We start from the raw sequence: 16,738 nt of genomic DNA on the forward strand, positions 1-16,738 counted from the left end.
ATTTAACATACTCGCCAAATCTTTGTGGATCCTATTGCTTTGCTTCATAGTCTGGTACTACAGTTTAAAGTCATTCTAATGGCTTACATCAGCATAAAAAAATAAACACATCTGCATAATAAACTATTTTGTTTTAATTTATTTGCTCAGACAGGCACATGATCACTCATTCTTTAAATATTGAATTAGTAACAATATGCTTGAGAGTTGGAATAAAACAAAATCTCATATAACTCATTTGGATAAAGTTTATTCTCGTGTGCCATTCATAAACCACAGTGAACTTATGTGAATTTAAATTAAGGTGCAATATATGATTGAAGTACTAATAAAGTAACTTTACCATTGTTTTCCCATACACTGTAAATAACAGTTCAGTAACCTGTTCCAGAAAACAATATCTTATTGTGTTGGAAAATCTCTGTTTCTCCTTGCTGGGAACAGGAGATGAAACATAAAATCAGAGGCATAGACAGTCAATTGGGATATTTCAGAAAAAATGCTATGAAGCTTGGGAATTAGCTATATGCTTCAAAGGAGAAAAATAACTTGCACAGCTTTAGAAAAGAGAAGTGAAAATTGCTGGTAGCACTTTCAAACATTAGCAAAAGTAACTGAATTGCACCCTTCTGTACTGTATGATTCTATGACTGAGCAGTCAAGCTCAGTAAAGACTGTGAAAAGGAGTTGTCAGAATTTTTTAAGTCAGAAAAGAAGTGTGGGGAAGCTTAATGTGTTCATTCTTTTGTACTACAATGCTAAGATGAATTATATCAATTGAAACAAATGGATCTGATCATAACTGTTGCCCTGTATGTTCATTCAAAAGAAATAAAACAACTTAAAATAACTGGTGACTTTGACTGAACAAATTTGCTGGTTCTGTCTTCTGAGAGATTGAAGGAGTACATGCACAGATGACAATTAAATGAATATTAAGTTGGTGCCAATACGAAGTTACATATTGAGCAGTATGAACTTTACAGTAACTTAAAGGAAACTGAGACAAGGCTTTAACTGTTTAAAATGATGCAAAAGGTCATGCTGTGGTATCAAATACTCAAAAGTTTGCTTTCAGTTTATCTCCCTTTTGTTTTGTTTTTATTCACTAAATTCAATTTTATTCATGTTTGATGCTTGTGAAATGGTGAACTTGCAAAATGATGCTACTGATATTCAGTCAAGTTTGCTAAACAAAATTGGATAATCCAAAAAATTTATTTGAACAAACATTCAGTATCAAACCAGATTCCTGAAAGCACAGGAGCTGAGATGAATGCACAGTAGGAGTTACACAGTTACATTGTATAGATCTCAATACAGTTAATGAATATTGCAATCATATATTACATCTGTCTTTTTTAACATTCCATCTCCATATAACAGGTGAGGAATATTTTCTGTTGCCATCACCATTCAAAAAATAAGATGGTCAAATATTTCCACTTTTACGACAAAAGATCATGCCAACTTTTAGGAAAAAGTAGAAGGAGCAAGTCCCTCAAATGAGATTAGCAAAATATCCTCAACTTGGTTTAATAAGAGTAGAACTTTCTAAGAGGAAATGGAACTGTTATCATACTTAAATCAGAGCTACAGTAAAAGCAGACAAGAAGGAAATGTGCATATTTAAAGACATGGGTAGTAACAGTGATAACTCTCATTTCCCAAATTGAAAACCTAATAGGCACAGTCACCAATGATATGTGTTCCACATAAATACCACATCTGTTAGACTTGGCTCTTCTGCAGTGCATTCTATCCAATTAGTAAGACAATATTTCTTTACATTAGCTAAACCTGCTTGCTTTAAAAAAGAGTAATAACCTTTATAAACCTGCAATCAAGGAGAAACACAAACCATAAAACGATGCAGCTAACGCAATTGAGTAAATTCCCTCAAGTGAGCAATATGTTTATATGATTCAATACGATCATTTGCAAAGTGATTCTATTAGCTTTTTGGGGACAATGGTGGAGGAAAAACAAAGTGTTGTAAAGCCTTGGTTACACCTGAAGAAGGACTGAGGCTCTGAAAACTCGTGTTTTCAAATAAACTTATCAGATTATAACTTGGTGTCATGTGATTTCTGACCTACGTTAAATTGAGCAGAGTCAAACTGTAAACAGATCTATTAAACAAAGGCCATTAAATCCTCTTGAAAGTACAACTTGTAGGCAAGGAAATTTAATCTAATTTGATCAAGCTAATTTTGTTGTCATATAGTGAGGAAATAAAGACTTTCCCAGTATCTCAGTTTGTAAAGGAAAGACTTTTTTTAAGATGTACTTGTGAATAAACACTGAACAATTTTCAACATAAATTGAACAAAGGTAGATGGATTGTTCCAATTGATGTGGTTTCTAATACAATTGGTATGACGTCAAATAAACCTATTGTTTATTGGCTATCTAAAACCTTGTTTTCTCAAAATCCTGTGTGAGAAAGAGTTGAAGGCTGAACTGATGACAAAGAAGTTATAAGGATAACATTGGGAACTAAAAAGGTCTTTAGAATAGTTTTTAAAAATCTTGTCCAAGAAAGTGATAAGTATATTTCAAACATTTTTGTAATTTAACCTATAATACACATTAATCTGATACAATTAAATATGTGTCCAAAACTAGGTAAGCGGTGGGCATTTACAACCTACCAATTGAAGACATATCACTTGTATCCAAGCACAAGCTCTCACTAAACCACTGCTCTCATTCAGACAGGTCATTAGAACCAGAGGGAAAAAGACTCTGCACTCTGTTTGAGGTTGGAGAGAGACTATTTCTGGAGGGACAGAACACCCTGTAGACACCAGTCTTTGGAGCAAATTAGACTGATACTAAGGTCCCACTTGAGGCCACAACACCAACCAGCACATACCAGAAAAAAAGCATGCGACATAACGCAGTTTTCTGATGTGCAATGGCTGCGTGCAATAATTGTCTGGTCATGCACAGACTTACAAAATCAATCCATAATTAGTAGAAATCAAAAGTGTTAAATTCCCAGGTAGTACTTATCCTTTAAGCAAAAAAAAATGTCACATCTCCCCATAATATCATTATCAGCCACAGATTGTCCAGAAACAAACAATTTCCTACATTTTATTACTAAACTGGATCACATATTCTGGGTAAATGTGATATTTCTCGAATATGACAAACAAAGATGGATTATCCACACAGTCAACGCAGCTATCATAGGGTTTGAAGCTTGTGACATCTTGGGATGGTGGCCGATCATAGCTTGGATGTCCTTTAGTAAACTTTCCTACCAAAACCCGTGCCAAAAACATGATTTTGAAATTTGCTGTAGAATCTGAGTGCAAGTCAAAGTTGGCATTGGAAGCTTTTACGGCAAAATACGTCCCTGAAGAAAAGAAAAGTATGCAAAGCTGTTAAATTCTACAGATGGGGAAAAGAAACAACTTCTTCTCAAAGATTCTCTAATTAAAAACAAGATTATAAGAAGAAAATGGAATAATCAAGCTATTTCCCATCTCAAAGAGAGCCATAGAGTTAAATGGTGTAAAAACAGACTCTTCAGTCCAACTCGTCTGCGCCGATCAGCTATCCTAAACTGATCTGTCCCATTTGCCAACATTTGGCCCACATCTCTCAAAACCCTTCCGTTTCATATAACAATCCAGATGCCTCCTAAATGTTGTAAATGTGCACACTTCCACCACCTCCTCTGGCAGTGCATTCCATACACGCACCACCTTCTGGTTTTGGACTACCCTACCATGGGAAAAAGACATTGGCTATTCACTTTATCCATGCCCCTTATGATTTCATAAACATCTGTTAGGTCACTTTTCAGCCTCCAATGCTCAGGGAAAATAGCTGCAGCCCAATCAGCGTCTCCCTGTAGCTCAAATGTGCAATCCCAGCAACATCCTTCTAAATCATCTCCGAACCTTTCCAAAGTTAACAACAACTTTCCTTTGGCAGGGAGACCAGAATGTATAATGTACATTGCGAATTTATGGATAGCTTTGATTTATGAAATATGGCCTATTGATCTTTTGAGTTCCATAAGCCAATTTAATTCCTGGGACTTCCACAGATTGAAAATAATTTTTAAAAAAAGGGTCTGTTAACAATGTCTTAAAATAGCAACCAGAGTCACCTGACCCATTAGGTTGACCAAGTTTTATAAAACATACATAAATGAGTTGCTGGCTTAGGATTTGCTCTCTGTGTTTTCTCGCTGTCTCTGATATGCATTTTAAAAAGAGAGTGCATCATTTATTCAGCTGCATTTGGTGCAACAAGCCTAGCTGAGCTTCTCCCATGATTCAAAGTCAATATCAGAACTCCCAGTGAAGCCTTTAGTGTGGTCTTGTAGTGCTTTCTATTACTGTCATGACAGCGTATCTCAGACACAAGCTCACCTTAGAAGATTTGCTTTGACAAGTGTGTTATCATGCAGTCTGGCTACGTGACCAGAAAACTCAATTAGGATCACTTGAAAATGGCATGGATGCTTGGCATGCCAGCTCAGTTGAGTAGCTCAGAGTTTCCATCTCATTTCCCGCAGCTTTTGTAAACATCTCAATTAATGTGGTTGAGCTTCTTGGCATGATGCTGGCACACAGTTCATGTTTTGTATGCTTGGAGCAGAGTAGAAAGGACTAGACCTCCAAGTACCTTCAGTTTTGTTGTGGGGGTGGTGTGTGGATTTACTCCTTTTCAATTCTAGGCTGATGTTTGAAGTTTGCAGAAGGCTAAAATTGATTTGACAAATATTCTATTTGTTTTCTTGTCAGCATTCTCAGCTTGAAAGACTAAGTTGCTCAGTTAGATGAACTTATTCACTGCTGACAGGTTCTGGTAATAGACTGAAACCTTAAGGTCAAGACAGGAGTTTCCTGAAGCAGATTGATAGATTATTAGTTTTCTTTGTGTTGAAATTCATGCTGAAGTTGTTGCCTACATAGGGGAATAAATTTATCCTATATTGCATGTCCAAAGCTGAATTGGCAGCCAGAGCACAGACACTGGCAAACAGGAAAGTGCAAAGTATCCACCTGGAGTTTCTCAGACCCGGAAGCTTCCAGTACTTGTATCATTGATATTGAAGTTAATATCATCATCATGGAAAACTTTGCTGAAGAGGGTTGGTATTCTATTAGTAGCTAGGAATGAGTCAGAAAATTCACCATCATCAAAGGCATGTCCCAGCTGTTGTAGAACTGCCCAATCATTTGATGAATTTTTTGGGTCAGGTGCACTTTTGCAGTATCTTTAAAAGACACTCATGGTTGATTGCATTGAAGGCCTTGGTCAGGTCGACAAATGAGGTCTTTGGAATTTCATCTGGAGCTATCTAACTGTAAGCAATGCATCAATAGTTCCTCAATGTTTTCTGATACTACATTGACTCTCTGCTGGTAGATTCTGGTGATGACATTGTACTAAGTGATTCAGAAAGATTCTGGTGAAGGTTTTGCCAGTGATGGAGGAAAATACCTCTCTGATTATCATGACTGTTTGCAGAGATTATCACAGTCCCCGGGAACCATTAATCAAATTTATCAAATTTGCCAAATAACCCCCAGATTAAGAATTTGACAGCAGGTTTTGGCATTCTGTCCTTTTATTTTCACACAAGTTCAAACCAACATAAATTAAAATCAATTTTAATAAGTAAATGATACTTCAAAGAGAAAAGTTCAATTTGACATTAAGCGATACAAAAGCAAATACTTCTTGCAAATAACTGCACAATTTCACAAAATGCAGTTGCTTATTCACGCATGGCAGGCCAGAAGTCCCATCCAATACCTTTTATTTTGAGTTTCATAGGTTGAATTATCATTAATAAGGCACACTTTCATGAACCCTGTCTCCGTCAGGTCACAACAGAGTGGATTGTGAAGCTCTCTAGACTTCCAATTCAACTGACCACACTAAAATACAGGTTCACATTTTGGCCACTTCCAAGCCAACAGTACGTAATATATCTAAGCTATTCACAAACCTTCCCAGGTTTCAGACCTTCTTAGCTAGCTCTTCCAGTAATCTAAACCTTCTGGCTGCTCTTCTGCCAAAGAGAAAACTGATCGCCTGCTGAAAGAGGTTTGCTTCTTCTCACAAGAATTCTCTCTGTTTTGTTTCTAATTCCTCTTTGTGTCTGCAATTGTTTGTCGATTACCTTCATCCTCCAAGATCCTCTACTTTTCACTCTCTTTTTCCCTTTGTGCCTATCAGTAACACAGCTTCTTTTTTTATAAATACTTCCTGCTGATACTGTTTCCAGGTCAAGAATTGTCAGATCATGTGAGCCAATAATTCTGAAAATTTAAGAATTTTTAAGTTATTCGTTCAGATGTTGTGAGTTTCTCTGGCTGGGCCAATATTTATTGTTCATATGTAATTGCCCTTGGGAAGGTGGTGTTAAGCTCTCTTCTTAAGCTGCTGAAGTTCATTTGGTAAAGGTACACCAACAATACCATTAGGGAGGTAGTTCCACGATTCGACCCAATGACAGTGAAGGAATATCAATTATATTTCAAGGTTAGCATGCTGAGTGGCTTGAAGATGAACTTGCAGGTTGTGATGTTCCCATGTATATGCCTTTGTCCTTCCAGATGGTGGTGGTCGTGGATTTGGAAGACACTGTTTAAAAAACCTTGGTGAATTTCTGCAGTGCATCTTGTAGATGGTACACACTACTGCCACTGTGCATCAGTAATGGAGTGAATGCATGTTTGTGGACATGATAAAACAAGTTACTTTGCCCTGCATAGTGCCGAGCCTTTTAAACATTTAAGGAGCTGCACTCATTCAGACAAGTGCTCTGGTGCAGAGATAGTAGGAACTGCAGATGCTGAAGAATCTGGGATAACAAGGTGTAGAGCTGGATGAACACAGCAGGCCAAGCAGCATTAGAGGAGCAGGAAAGCTGACCTTTCCGGTCTAGTCCCTTCTTCAGAAATGGGGGAGGGGAAGGGAATTCTGAAATAAATAGGGAGAGATGGATAAAAGAGAAGATAGGTGAGGAGAAGATAGACAGGTCAAAGAGGCGGGAATGGAACTAGTAAAGGTAAGTGTAGATGGGGAGTTGGGGGGGACAGGTCAGCCCAGGAGGACGGACAGGTCAAGGGGGCAGGATGAGGCTGGGAGGTAAGAGTTGGGTGTCGGGCTTAAGGCGGGAGGAGGGAATAGGTGGGAGGAAGGACAAGTTAGGGAGACATCGAGCAGCTGGGCTGGACATGCACAGGATGGACATGTCGTTTGAGGAACGGGAGGGGGATTTGAAATGGCTCGTGACTGGGAGGTACCAAAGATAGTTTTCCCTCCCCACCCTTATCTACTTTCCAGAGGGACCGCTCTCTCCATAACGCTCTCATCTGCTCCACACTCCCAAACAACCCCACCACCCCAATAACATCAAAATTTCCTGCTCCTCTGATGCTGTTTGGCCTGCTGTATTCATCCTGCTTCACACCGTATTATCCTAGTTTGAAGTAATTTGGTTTTCTCATGTTCTGCAGTTAGTTTCCAAGTCGGGTTCAAAGACTGGCTGAACTAAGGTACCTTCTATTACTTCAGATACCCTTATATAATTTCTTCTTAATTTTCAACCTCATTTGGAGCCATGTTTTCTCAGAAAGCACCCAACATTATAAATGTAAGACTCTGACTTTTCTCTATTTGGTACATTTTTGTGTGCTGAAAATTAATAATTTAAAATTAATTTTCATGCAGATTAATAAAACAAATTTCCCTACCTTTTCCAAACAAAGTTCCACTCTGTGTGAAACTTCCCCAATCAAAGTTCTGGTAGCAAATGGCATCAATAATTGAGTGATCTGTGACTTCGTGAAAAAGAAGTCGTTCATCTGCATCTGCGTGATTCTTTTTCTTTATCTGTTCTTTCTGCCTGTGTATCAGTACACAAAAAGACAAGTAAAAACTTTGGAAGAGCAACTAGGAAGAATTAAACTATAGATTTAGAGGTCTAATTTCTCCAAATTTGACTCTCTAATAGGCAGCATTGGGCAATAGGATGAGTATTTATTTTGCTATGTGCTGTGAGACCTTTGAGTGGAATCTTATCAGGCTGTAAGCAAAATGGACCAGGGCAAGACGAATGATAAAATCAGGCAAGCGTTTAGGCAAGCCCAACTCAGTATGCTTTTCTCTAGCAGCACGGTGAGAGTTCTTGCTAGGCAGTAGTAAGTTCCCAATTGGCACATATCATTGTTTGTTAAATGTCTTACTAACACCTCAACTTGCCATGGGTTGCAATCTTACAAATCTCACCAAGAAACTAGCCACTAGGAAAAACTCAACTTGGAAATCAGAGAAAGTTTCAACTTTGACGTCACCAATCGAATTCAGCATTTTACCGATGTTTGAACTAAGGCTGCACTGAGATCAGAAAATGAGTGGCAGTAAGCAGGTTGTTACTGCTGCCTGATAGCACTGTTGATGACACCTTCCATCACTTTACTGATGATCCAGAGTAAAATGATGAGGCAGTAAATGACTGGGTTGGATTTTGCACACAGGTCACATTGTTGAGTAGATATCAATGCACTGTTGCAACTGCACTGAAACAGCTTGGCTAGTGATGTGGCACATTCTGGAAAATAAGTCTTCAGTTCTCTTGCTGGAATATTGTCAGGGCCCTTGGTTTTGCAGAATTCAGGGTTTCAAGTCAATTCTTGATATCATGCAGAGTGAATCAAATTGGCTAAAGACTGCCATCTATGATGTTGGGGACATCTGGAGGAGGCCGAGATGGCTCATCAACTTGGCATGTTTGGCTGAAGATTGTGAATGCTTCAGCCTTATTTTTTGCACTGATGTGCTGGGCTCCTCCATCACTGAGGATGGGGATATCTATGAAGCCTCCTCCTCCAGTGAGTTTAATTTTTCACCTCCATTCACAACTGGATGTGGCAGGACTGCAGTGCTTAGATTGCATTCATTTTGGTTGTGGGATCACTTAGCTCTGGCTATCGTTTGCTGCTTATGCTGTTTGGCACACAATCAATCAGTTTTATAACTTCACCAGGTTGACATGTCATTTTTAGGCATTCCTGGGACTGCACCTAACATGCTATCTTATATCTCTATTGAAAAACTTTAACCAAACTTTAAAAAAATACAGATAATCCATCAGCCCAGATTTCATTCTGGAATCTGACTTGCCAGGTGCTGTCTATTGCTCATTACAGAAGGAGTTTCTGAATTACAATTCAAAATGTGAAGGCTGCATGATTTGTTTTTCTTTCCATAATCCACATGCACTTATGCACGTCTGATGCAGCTCTGCATAACACAGAAGAGGTTGAAAACTGAACCTGGTAACTCATTGATCTCAAAGTTCATAAACAATGAGATATAGGAGCAGAAGCCTGCAGTTCAGTTTATTTAGCCTTGCTGCAATTCAATGATACTGTTGCTAATCTGATAATCCTCAACTCTACCTTCCTGTCTTTTCTCCGTAACCTTTGATTACCTTGCCAATTAAAAATCTGTCCATTGCAGCCTTGAATATATTCAACTGCTCTCTATGGTAAAGAACTCCAGAGATTGACTATTCTCCAAGACAAAAAAAGACCCTCCTCATCTCTGTTTGAAATGAGCAATCCCTTATTTTGAGATTATACCCTCTGGTCTGAGAATCTCTCAGCGGGGTAAAAACCTTTTCGTACCTACTCTGTCAAGACTTCTAAGAGTCTTGTAGTTTCTATAAGGTAGTCTCTCATTCTTTTAAATTCCAAATGAGCATAAGTTCAACCTACTCAACCTCTCCTATCAGAAAATACCTCCATATCCAGAATCAACCTAGTGAAATAAAGGCCAACATTCCAATTGCCTTGCCTATTACCTACTGAACCTGGATGTTAGCATTTTGTGTTTTGTGCATGAGTGCTCCCTATTCCCTCTGTGCTGTAGCTTTCTGCAGTCTTTTCCCATTTAAATGATATTTAGCTACCCTATTCTTCCTACCAAATTACATAACTTCACATTTTCCCATATTATATTCCATTTGCCAATTTTCCCATTTATGCAATCTGCTTATACCCCTTTGTAGATTCTTTGTATCATCCTCACTGCTGGCCTTCCCACTATTTTTATGTCATCCACAGACTTGATAATTGTACATTGGCATCCCAGTTTCCATTCCTTAATTTATAGGTAAATCATTGTGGGACCAGTGATCCCAGTGGCATTATTTATAAGTTGTCATCCAGCAAATGCTCCTTTTATCCCTACTCTCCATCTTCTATTAGTTAGCCAATCTCTATTCATGCTAATATCGTTTCTGCAATGATATAGGTCTTTTTTAAAAATTTACCTGTTCAGAAGTAGGGACACTACCATGGTGCCAGAAGAGCCAAACAACACAAGTCTTATTGTAGTGATTGTAACAAGATCAACCAACTGGGCTTCATAAAATATGAGTTCCCTGATTGGGGCTATTTATCTGGTCTAATCAGAGGGCCCTGGCTGATATGTAAAGATTGAGCATCAGGGATACTAACACTGTGGTGTCTGACATGGTATGAGACAGTAATATTGTCATGTGTAAATAAAGGATGACTGAGTGATAGAATGCTGCCCCTTATAGAGTAATTTCATTTATCTTATCAAGTGGCCTAATGCATGGTACCTTATCAACTGCCTTTACAATATCCAAATATATTACATTGACTGCTCCGTTTGTCTGCTCTACTTGTCATCTCCTTGAAGAACTCAAAACAGAAAAAGATTATTGAAGACAAATGCAAATCTCTTACATTCAGAAACAGAGCAATGGGGGAACAAAGAGATGTCAGACTTATTTTGTACATACATTTGATTCTGTCTTCACAAGGGAAGATACAAAAAACATTCCAAAATGTTGTGAGTCACAGGGTCTACTGACAGGGAGGAACTGATAGAAATCAATATTAGTAGTGAAATAATGTTGAGGAAATTGCTGGAAATAAAGAATGATAAATATCCAGGGCCTGATAATCTACATCTCAGAATACTTAAGCAATTTCTGGAGAAACAGTTGATACATTGATGGTAATATTTCAAGACTCTATAGCCTCTGGAACAGTTCCTATGGATTGGAAGGTACTTGTTGTAACCGTCCCTACCCCCATTTAAAAAAGGAGGTAAGAGAGAAACTAAGGAAATATAAGCTGGTTAATTAGCCTGACATTGACAGTGGGGGAAATACTAGACTCTACTTTAAAAGATTTAGCAGCAGAACATTTGGAAAACAGTGACTGGATAAGAGCATGGAATCATAAAGGGAAAATCATGCTTGACAAAAGGACTGGAATTTCTCAAGAATGTGTCACAGGATTGATGCGGGGGCTCAGCAGATGGGCTTTACTTGGACTTTCAGCAGACTTTTGAGAAGCTCGAATTTAAGAGATTAGCATGTAAAAGTAAAGCACATAGAATTAGAAGTAGTGTATTGACATGAATAGAGAACTCATTACCAAATTAGAAAGAAACAGTAGGAATAAATTTTTTTTTGAGTGGCAGGCAGCAACTAGTGGGATACCTCAGGGATCAGTGTTTGGATGCCAGCTGTTCACAACTCTATACCAATGATTTAGATGGGCACCATATCTCCAAATGCGCAGATGACACAAAGCTGGGTGGGTGGGTGATCAGTGAGGAATGTTCAGAGGTGCTTCAGTGTGACTTGAACAAGTTGAGTGAGTGGGTAACTGAATGGCTGATGAAGAGTAATGTTTTGGAATGTGTGGTTATTACCTTGGTTGCAAAATCAAGTAGCAGATTATTATCTGAAAGGCAATAGATTGCGAAAAGCAGAGGTGCAACGAGACCTGGATGTCCTCGTAGATCAGTCACTAAAAGTAAGCACGCAGACACACAGGTGAGGAAGAAGGAAAATGGTGTGTTGTTTTCATAGAATGAGGATTTGAGTACACAAGCAGGGATGTCTTGCTGCATTTGTAGAAGGCCTTGGTGAGACCACACCTGGAAAATTGTGTATGGTTTTACCAAAGTATATTTTGGCTGTGTAAGGGGCGCATTGGAGGTTTACCAGACTGATTCCTGGAACGGCAAGACTGATGTATGAAGGGTATCTGGATCCATTAGGACTATTTTCACTGGAGTTCAGAAGATCAAGGGGGATGCCATAGAAACCTGCAAGATTTTAACAGCACTAGACAGGGTAAACACAAGAAGGATGTTTCCTTTGGTGACAGTTTAAGGATATGGATTAGGAAACCAGAGAATGGTGAACTTGTTGTATTCACTACCACAGAAAGAAGTTGAAGCTAAAACATTAAATATTTTAAGAAGGAATTATAGTTCTTAGTTCAACCATGATCATATTGAATGGTGGAGCAGGCTCAAAGTGCTGCATTGTCTGCTCCAGCTCCTTATTATTATGTTTCTAATAAATTTGCCAGGTAACTTCTCCTTCATTAACCTACATTGACTGCTTGATTATCTTTTACATTTCTAAATTCTCTACTATTATATCTTTCACAACATACTCTAATATTTTCCCCATGACAGACATTAAACTATGTGGCCAATAGTTACCTGTTCTTTGTCTCCCTCTCTTTTTGAATAATGGTGTTAAGTTAGTAGTTTTCCTATTTTCTGGGATTTCTCCTGAATTTAAGAATTCTTGGAAGATTACTGCCAGTATAACCACTTTCTCTGTAGCTAGTTCTTTTAATATCCTAGGATGCAATCCATCAGGTCCAGTGGACATATCAGTCTTTACCCTATTAGTTTCCTAGATACTTTTTCTCTCGTGATAGTTATCATGTTTATTTCAGCTTCCCTCTCCACTTTATTCCTTGATTTTCTCATAGTTTTGGAATATTATTAGTGTCTTCTACGGTGAAGACTGACATAAAGTATTTATTCAGTACTTTTGTTTCTTTCCTGTGTTCCCATTACTATTTCTTTTTTAAACCTGTCCAGTGCCATCTATTTGTCCACCAAATTATCAGAATATCTTACTGAAGCAAACAAAACTATACTTCAAGCCTGAGGCCCCACTTTAATTTCCAATAAAACTCAAAATCACTTCTGATAAATGAATGCTATTTTGCTAACATATAAGAATAGCCTGTATCAAAAATAGTCATGAATATAAATTGATCTGTAAATGATCAACACAAAATAACTGCTTGAATTGTAAGGTGTAATTTTTTTTCTCTCAGTGCACGATAACACCCAAAACTTCAAATGAATTTCTTCCAAATGAATTGGAAATTACTTTTAAAAAGGAGTTTTTTAAAAAATCTTTCAGATTAATGATGTTGGCTGTCTAACATGGGGTTTTTGTTGTATAAGTATGACTTATGAGACAAAAATATCCAACATCACATGTAAATCACAAAAGTCTAAAAGTGGCACTTTTAATGAAATGAGGCATGATATAACACAGTGAGTGTATGGGAGGTTCATATTTTTTGACAACATTGATAAGTGAGTGCCTTTCAAAGTGAAGGACTTACAAAATGATTTTTCACATTGCTCAGCAGAAGTATATTCCAGTAATTTGAAAGAACTGTAGGAAACGAGATATTCAGCCATTGATGTCCAAGGAAATAAAGGAAAGTATCATATTGAAAATAAAACACATACATAAAAGCAAAGAGTAGTGGGAAACTAGTAGACTAGGAAATTTATTAAAGGCCAACAGAAAGCCACAAAAAAATTATAAAGAGAAGTAAGATAGATTATGAGAGTAAACTCGCTTATAATATAAAAACAGGCAGCAAAAGTTTCTATAAATATGTAAATTGTAAAAGCATGGCGAAGGTAAACATTGGTCCTTTAGAGGATGAGTAGGCCAATTTAATAACTGGGAATGAGGAAACAGCTGAGACATTAAACAGTTATTTTGTGTTGGTCTTCACAGTGGAAGACACAAATAACATGATCACTAAGGAGCCAGTGCTGGGCAAGCTAATGGGTAAAGGTAGACAAGTCTCCTGGCTCTGATGAAATGTATCCCAGGATAATAAAAGAGGTGATGGGGGAAAATAGCAAATGCACTAGTAATTATTTACCAAAATTCACTAGGCTCTGGGGTGGTTCCCGCAGATTGTAAAACAGCCAATGTGACACCACTGTTTAAAAAAGGAAGTGGACAAAAAGCAGGCAACTATAGGCCAGTTAGCTTAGCTTCGGTAGAGGCGATAATGCTTGAATCTATCACTAAGGAAGAAATAGTAAGACATCTGGATATAAATTGTCCCATTGGGAACATCCAGCATGGGTTCAAGAAGGGTAAGTCATGTTTAACTAATTTGGTGGAATTCTTTGAGGACATTACTTACATGGTGGACAATGGGGAACCTGTGGATGTGGTGTATCTGGATTTCCAGAAGGCATTTGACAAGGCGCCACACCAAAGACTGATACATAAGATAAAGTTGCATCGTATTACAGGTAATGTACTGGCATGGATAGAGGATTGGTTGACCAGTAGAAAGCATACAGTAGGGGTAAACTGGTATTTTTCTGGTTGGTGGTCAGTGGCTAGTGGTGTGCCTCAGGGATCAATGTTAGGACTGCAATTGTTTACAATTTACATAGATGATTTGGAGTTGAGGACTAAGTGTGGCGTTTCAAAATTTACAATGGCACTAAGATGAGTGGTAGAGCAAAGTGGGCAGAAGACACTGAAAGTCTGCAGAGGGATATAGATAGTCTAAGTGAGTGGGTAAAGGTCTGACAGATGGAGTACAATGTTGTTACGTGTGAGGTCATCCATTGTGGTAGGAATAACAGCAAAATGGACTATGTTTTAAATGGTAAAAATTTGCAACACACTCCTGTGCAGAGGTACTTGGGCATCCTTGTGCATGAATCGCTAAGAGTAGGATTGCAGGTGCAGCAGGTAATTAAAAAGGCAAATGAAATTTTGTCTGTCATTGCTAGAGAGATGAAGTTTAAAAACAGGGAGGCTATACTGCAGCTGTATAGGGTCCTGGTGATGCCACACCTGGAGTACTGTGTGTGCAGTTTTGGTCTCCTTACGTGGGAAGGGATATACTAGCACTGGAAGGGGGTGCAGAGAAGATTCGCTCAGTTGATTCCAGAGTTGAGAGGGTTAGATTATGAGAACAGACTCAGTAGGCTGGAATTATACTCATTGGAATTCAAAAAAATGAGGGGAGATCTTATAGAAACTTATAAGATTATGAAGGGAACAGATAAGGTGGAGGGAGGGAGCAGCACCAGCAGGTGAAATGAGGGCTAGGGGGCATAGCCTCAAAATAAAGGGAAGCAGATGTAGGACTGAGATCAGGAGGAACTTCTTCACCCAAAGGATCGTGAATCTGTGGAATTCCCTGCCCAGTGAAGTGGTTGAAGCTACCTTGCTGAATGTTTTTAAGGCAAGGCTAGATAAATTTTTGAACAGTAATTAAGGGTTATGGTGAGTGGGTGGGTAAGTGGAGCTGTGTCTCGAAAAGATCAGCCATGATCTTCTTAAATGGTGGAGCAGGCTTGAGGGGCCAGATGGCCCACTCCTGCTTCTAGTTCTTATATTCTTTAAAGGCATAATGCTCAGCATGCAGATAAGTTCATTCTCAAAGCTTATAAACTCAGAGCAAGCAAACATGATATTAAATGAATTACTAAGCAACTGAAAGTGAGATGAAACAGAAACATGACATGGAAAAAGGTATTGGGACACACAAAAAGTTATAAGAGAAAATGTAAAAACACTTTACAGCATTGAACAATGGATCAAAGGGAGGTCTCAGCAATTGAGACCGAGCATCACAGTAAAATAAATTATTTCACTAACACAATAACAAGAGAGTAAAGGAGTAGGTGATACCCATGGGAGATACAGTGAAATGGGAAATGAGTGCAAAATAGTAAATAATATTTCCAAGAGTTCATGTGATAAGATATGAGCATTGTGTCTACAGAAGACATAAGGTATAAATTCATGAAATCTGTGCAGAAAAAAAAGTTTTCAACCTAGATAAGACAATTTGGTCTATAATTTCCTGAATTATCCCTTTTCCTCTTGAGTCAGACTGCAATATTAGCAGCTCTCCAATCTTTTATCAGTAATAATCTGTCCAAAGATTTTAAGAAAATTCTGGGTATACTTCCTTCCTCTTGTCTGGCATTCTGAAATGCATTGTCTCGAAGCATGACTACTTTTCTATTTTTAGCTCAATTAACTCTTAAAGACAGTTCTGTTCTAAATATCTGAGTGATGTATTTCTTCTTATTTGGATGAGGGCATTATTGGCTGCGCCAGAATCTGTTGCTCATTCCCAGCTGTCTTTCAGAAGGTGGTGGTGAGCAGAACCGTTAATATGGGAATTCCAGAATTTTGACCTCGTGACAGTGAAGGAATAGCGAATGTAGTTCCAAGTCAAAATGTCAAATAGGCATCCACTTTCATTGTGTTCATACCACTATTAATTAACAGAACAATCCTCAACCTTTTCTTTGTGTTCTGTCATTCTTAAACGTCATGGAACCTGTAACATCCACGCTGTTGTCCTGCAGCGATGTGTCTTCAATAGCTGCCAGATCATACCTATTCAATTCTATTTGTGCTGTCAGTTCATCTGTTTTGCTTTGACATCTACTTGCATTTAGATACAGAGCCTTTAGTTCTGTCTTTTTATTATTTTTGTAACCTCCAATCTTATCTGCTGATTTACGTTTAAATTTGTACTCTACTTCCTTTCCTGTCACAGTCTGTTTATCATTTCCGATATTGGTGCCTTTCTCTCCTCCCTTT

The 16,738-nt window shown here is 38.2% G+C and overlaps 1 protein-coding gene across 1 annotated transcript in view; it reads right to left on the reverse strand.

Annotated features, from left to right (window-relative positions):
• Positions 1-1,217: 1,217 nt before the first annotated feature.
• Positions 1,218-16,738, reverse strand: part of LOC125460941 (protein mono-ADP-ribosyltransferase PARP12-like) — a 68,645-nt gene continuing 53,124 nt past the window's right edge. Inside the window, exons 11-12 of the mRNA XM_059652414.1 lie at positions 7,737-7,888; positions 1,218-3,367 (exon numbers count right to left, since the gene is read on the reverse strand). Of these exons, the coding sequence (XP_059508397.1) occupies positions 3,096-3,367; positions 7,737-7,888 (424 nt within the window). The 3' untranslated portion in view covers positions 1,218-3,095. The remainder of the gene's footprint in view (positions 3,368-7,736; positions 7,889-16,738) is intronic.

The sequence above is a fragment of the Stegostoma tigrinum genome, chromosome 18 (genome assembly GCF_030684315.1).
Source record: "Stegostoma tigrinum isolate sSteTig4 chromosome 18, sSteTig4.hap1, whole genome shotgun sequence".
NCBI lineage: Eukaryota > Metazoa > Chordata > Chondrichthyes > Orectolobiformes > Stegostomatidae > Stegostoma > Stegostoma tigrinum.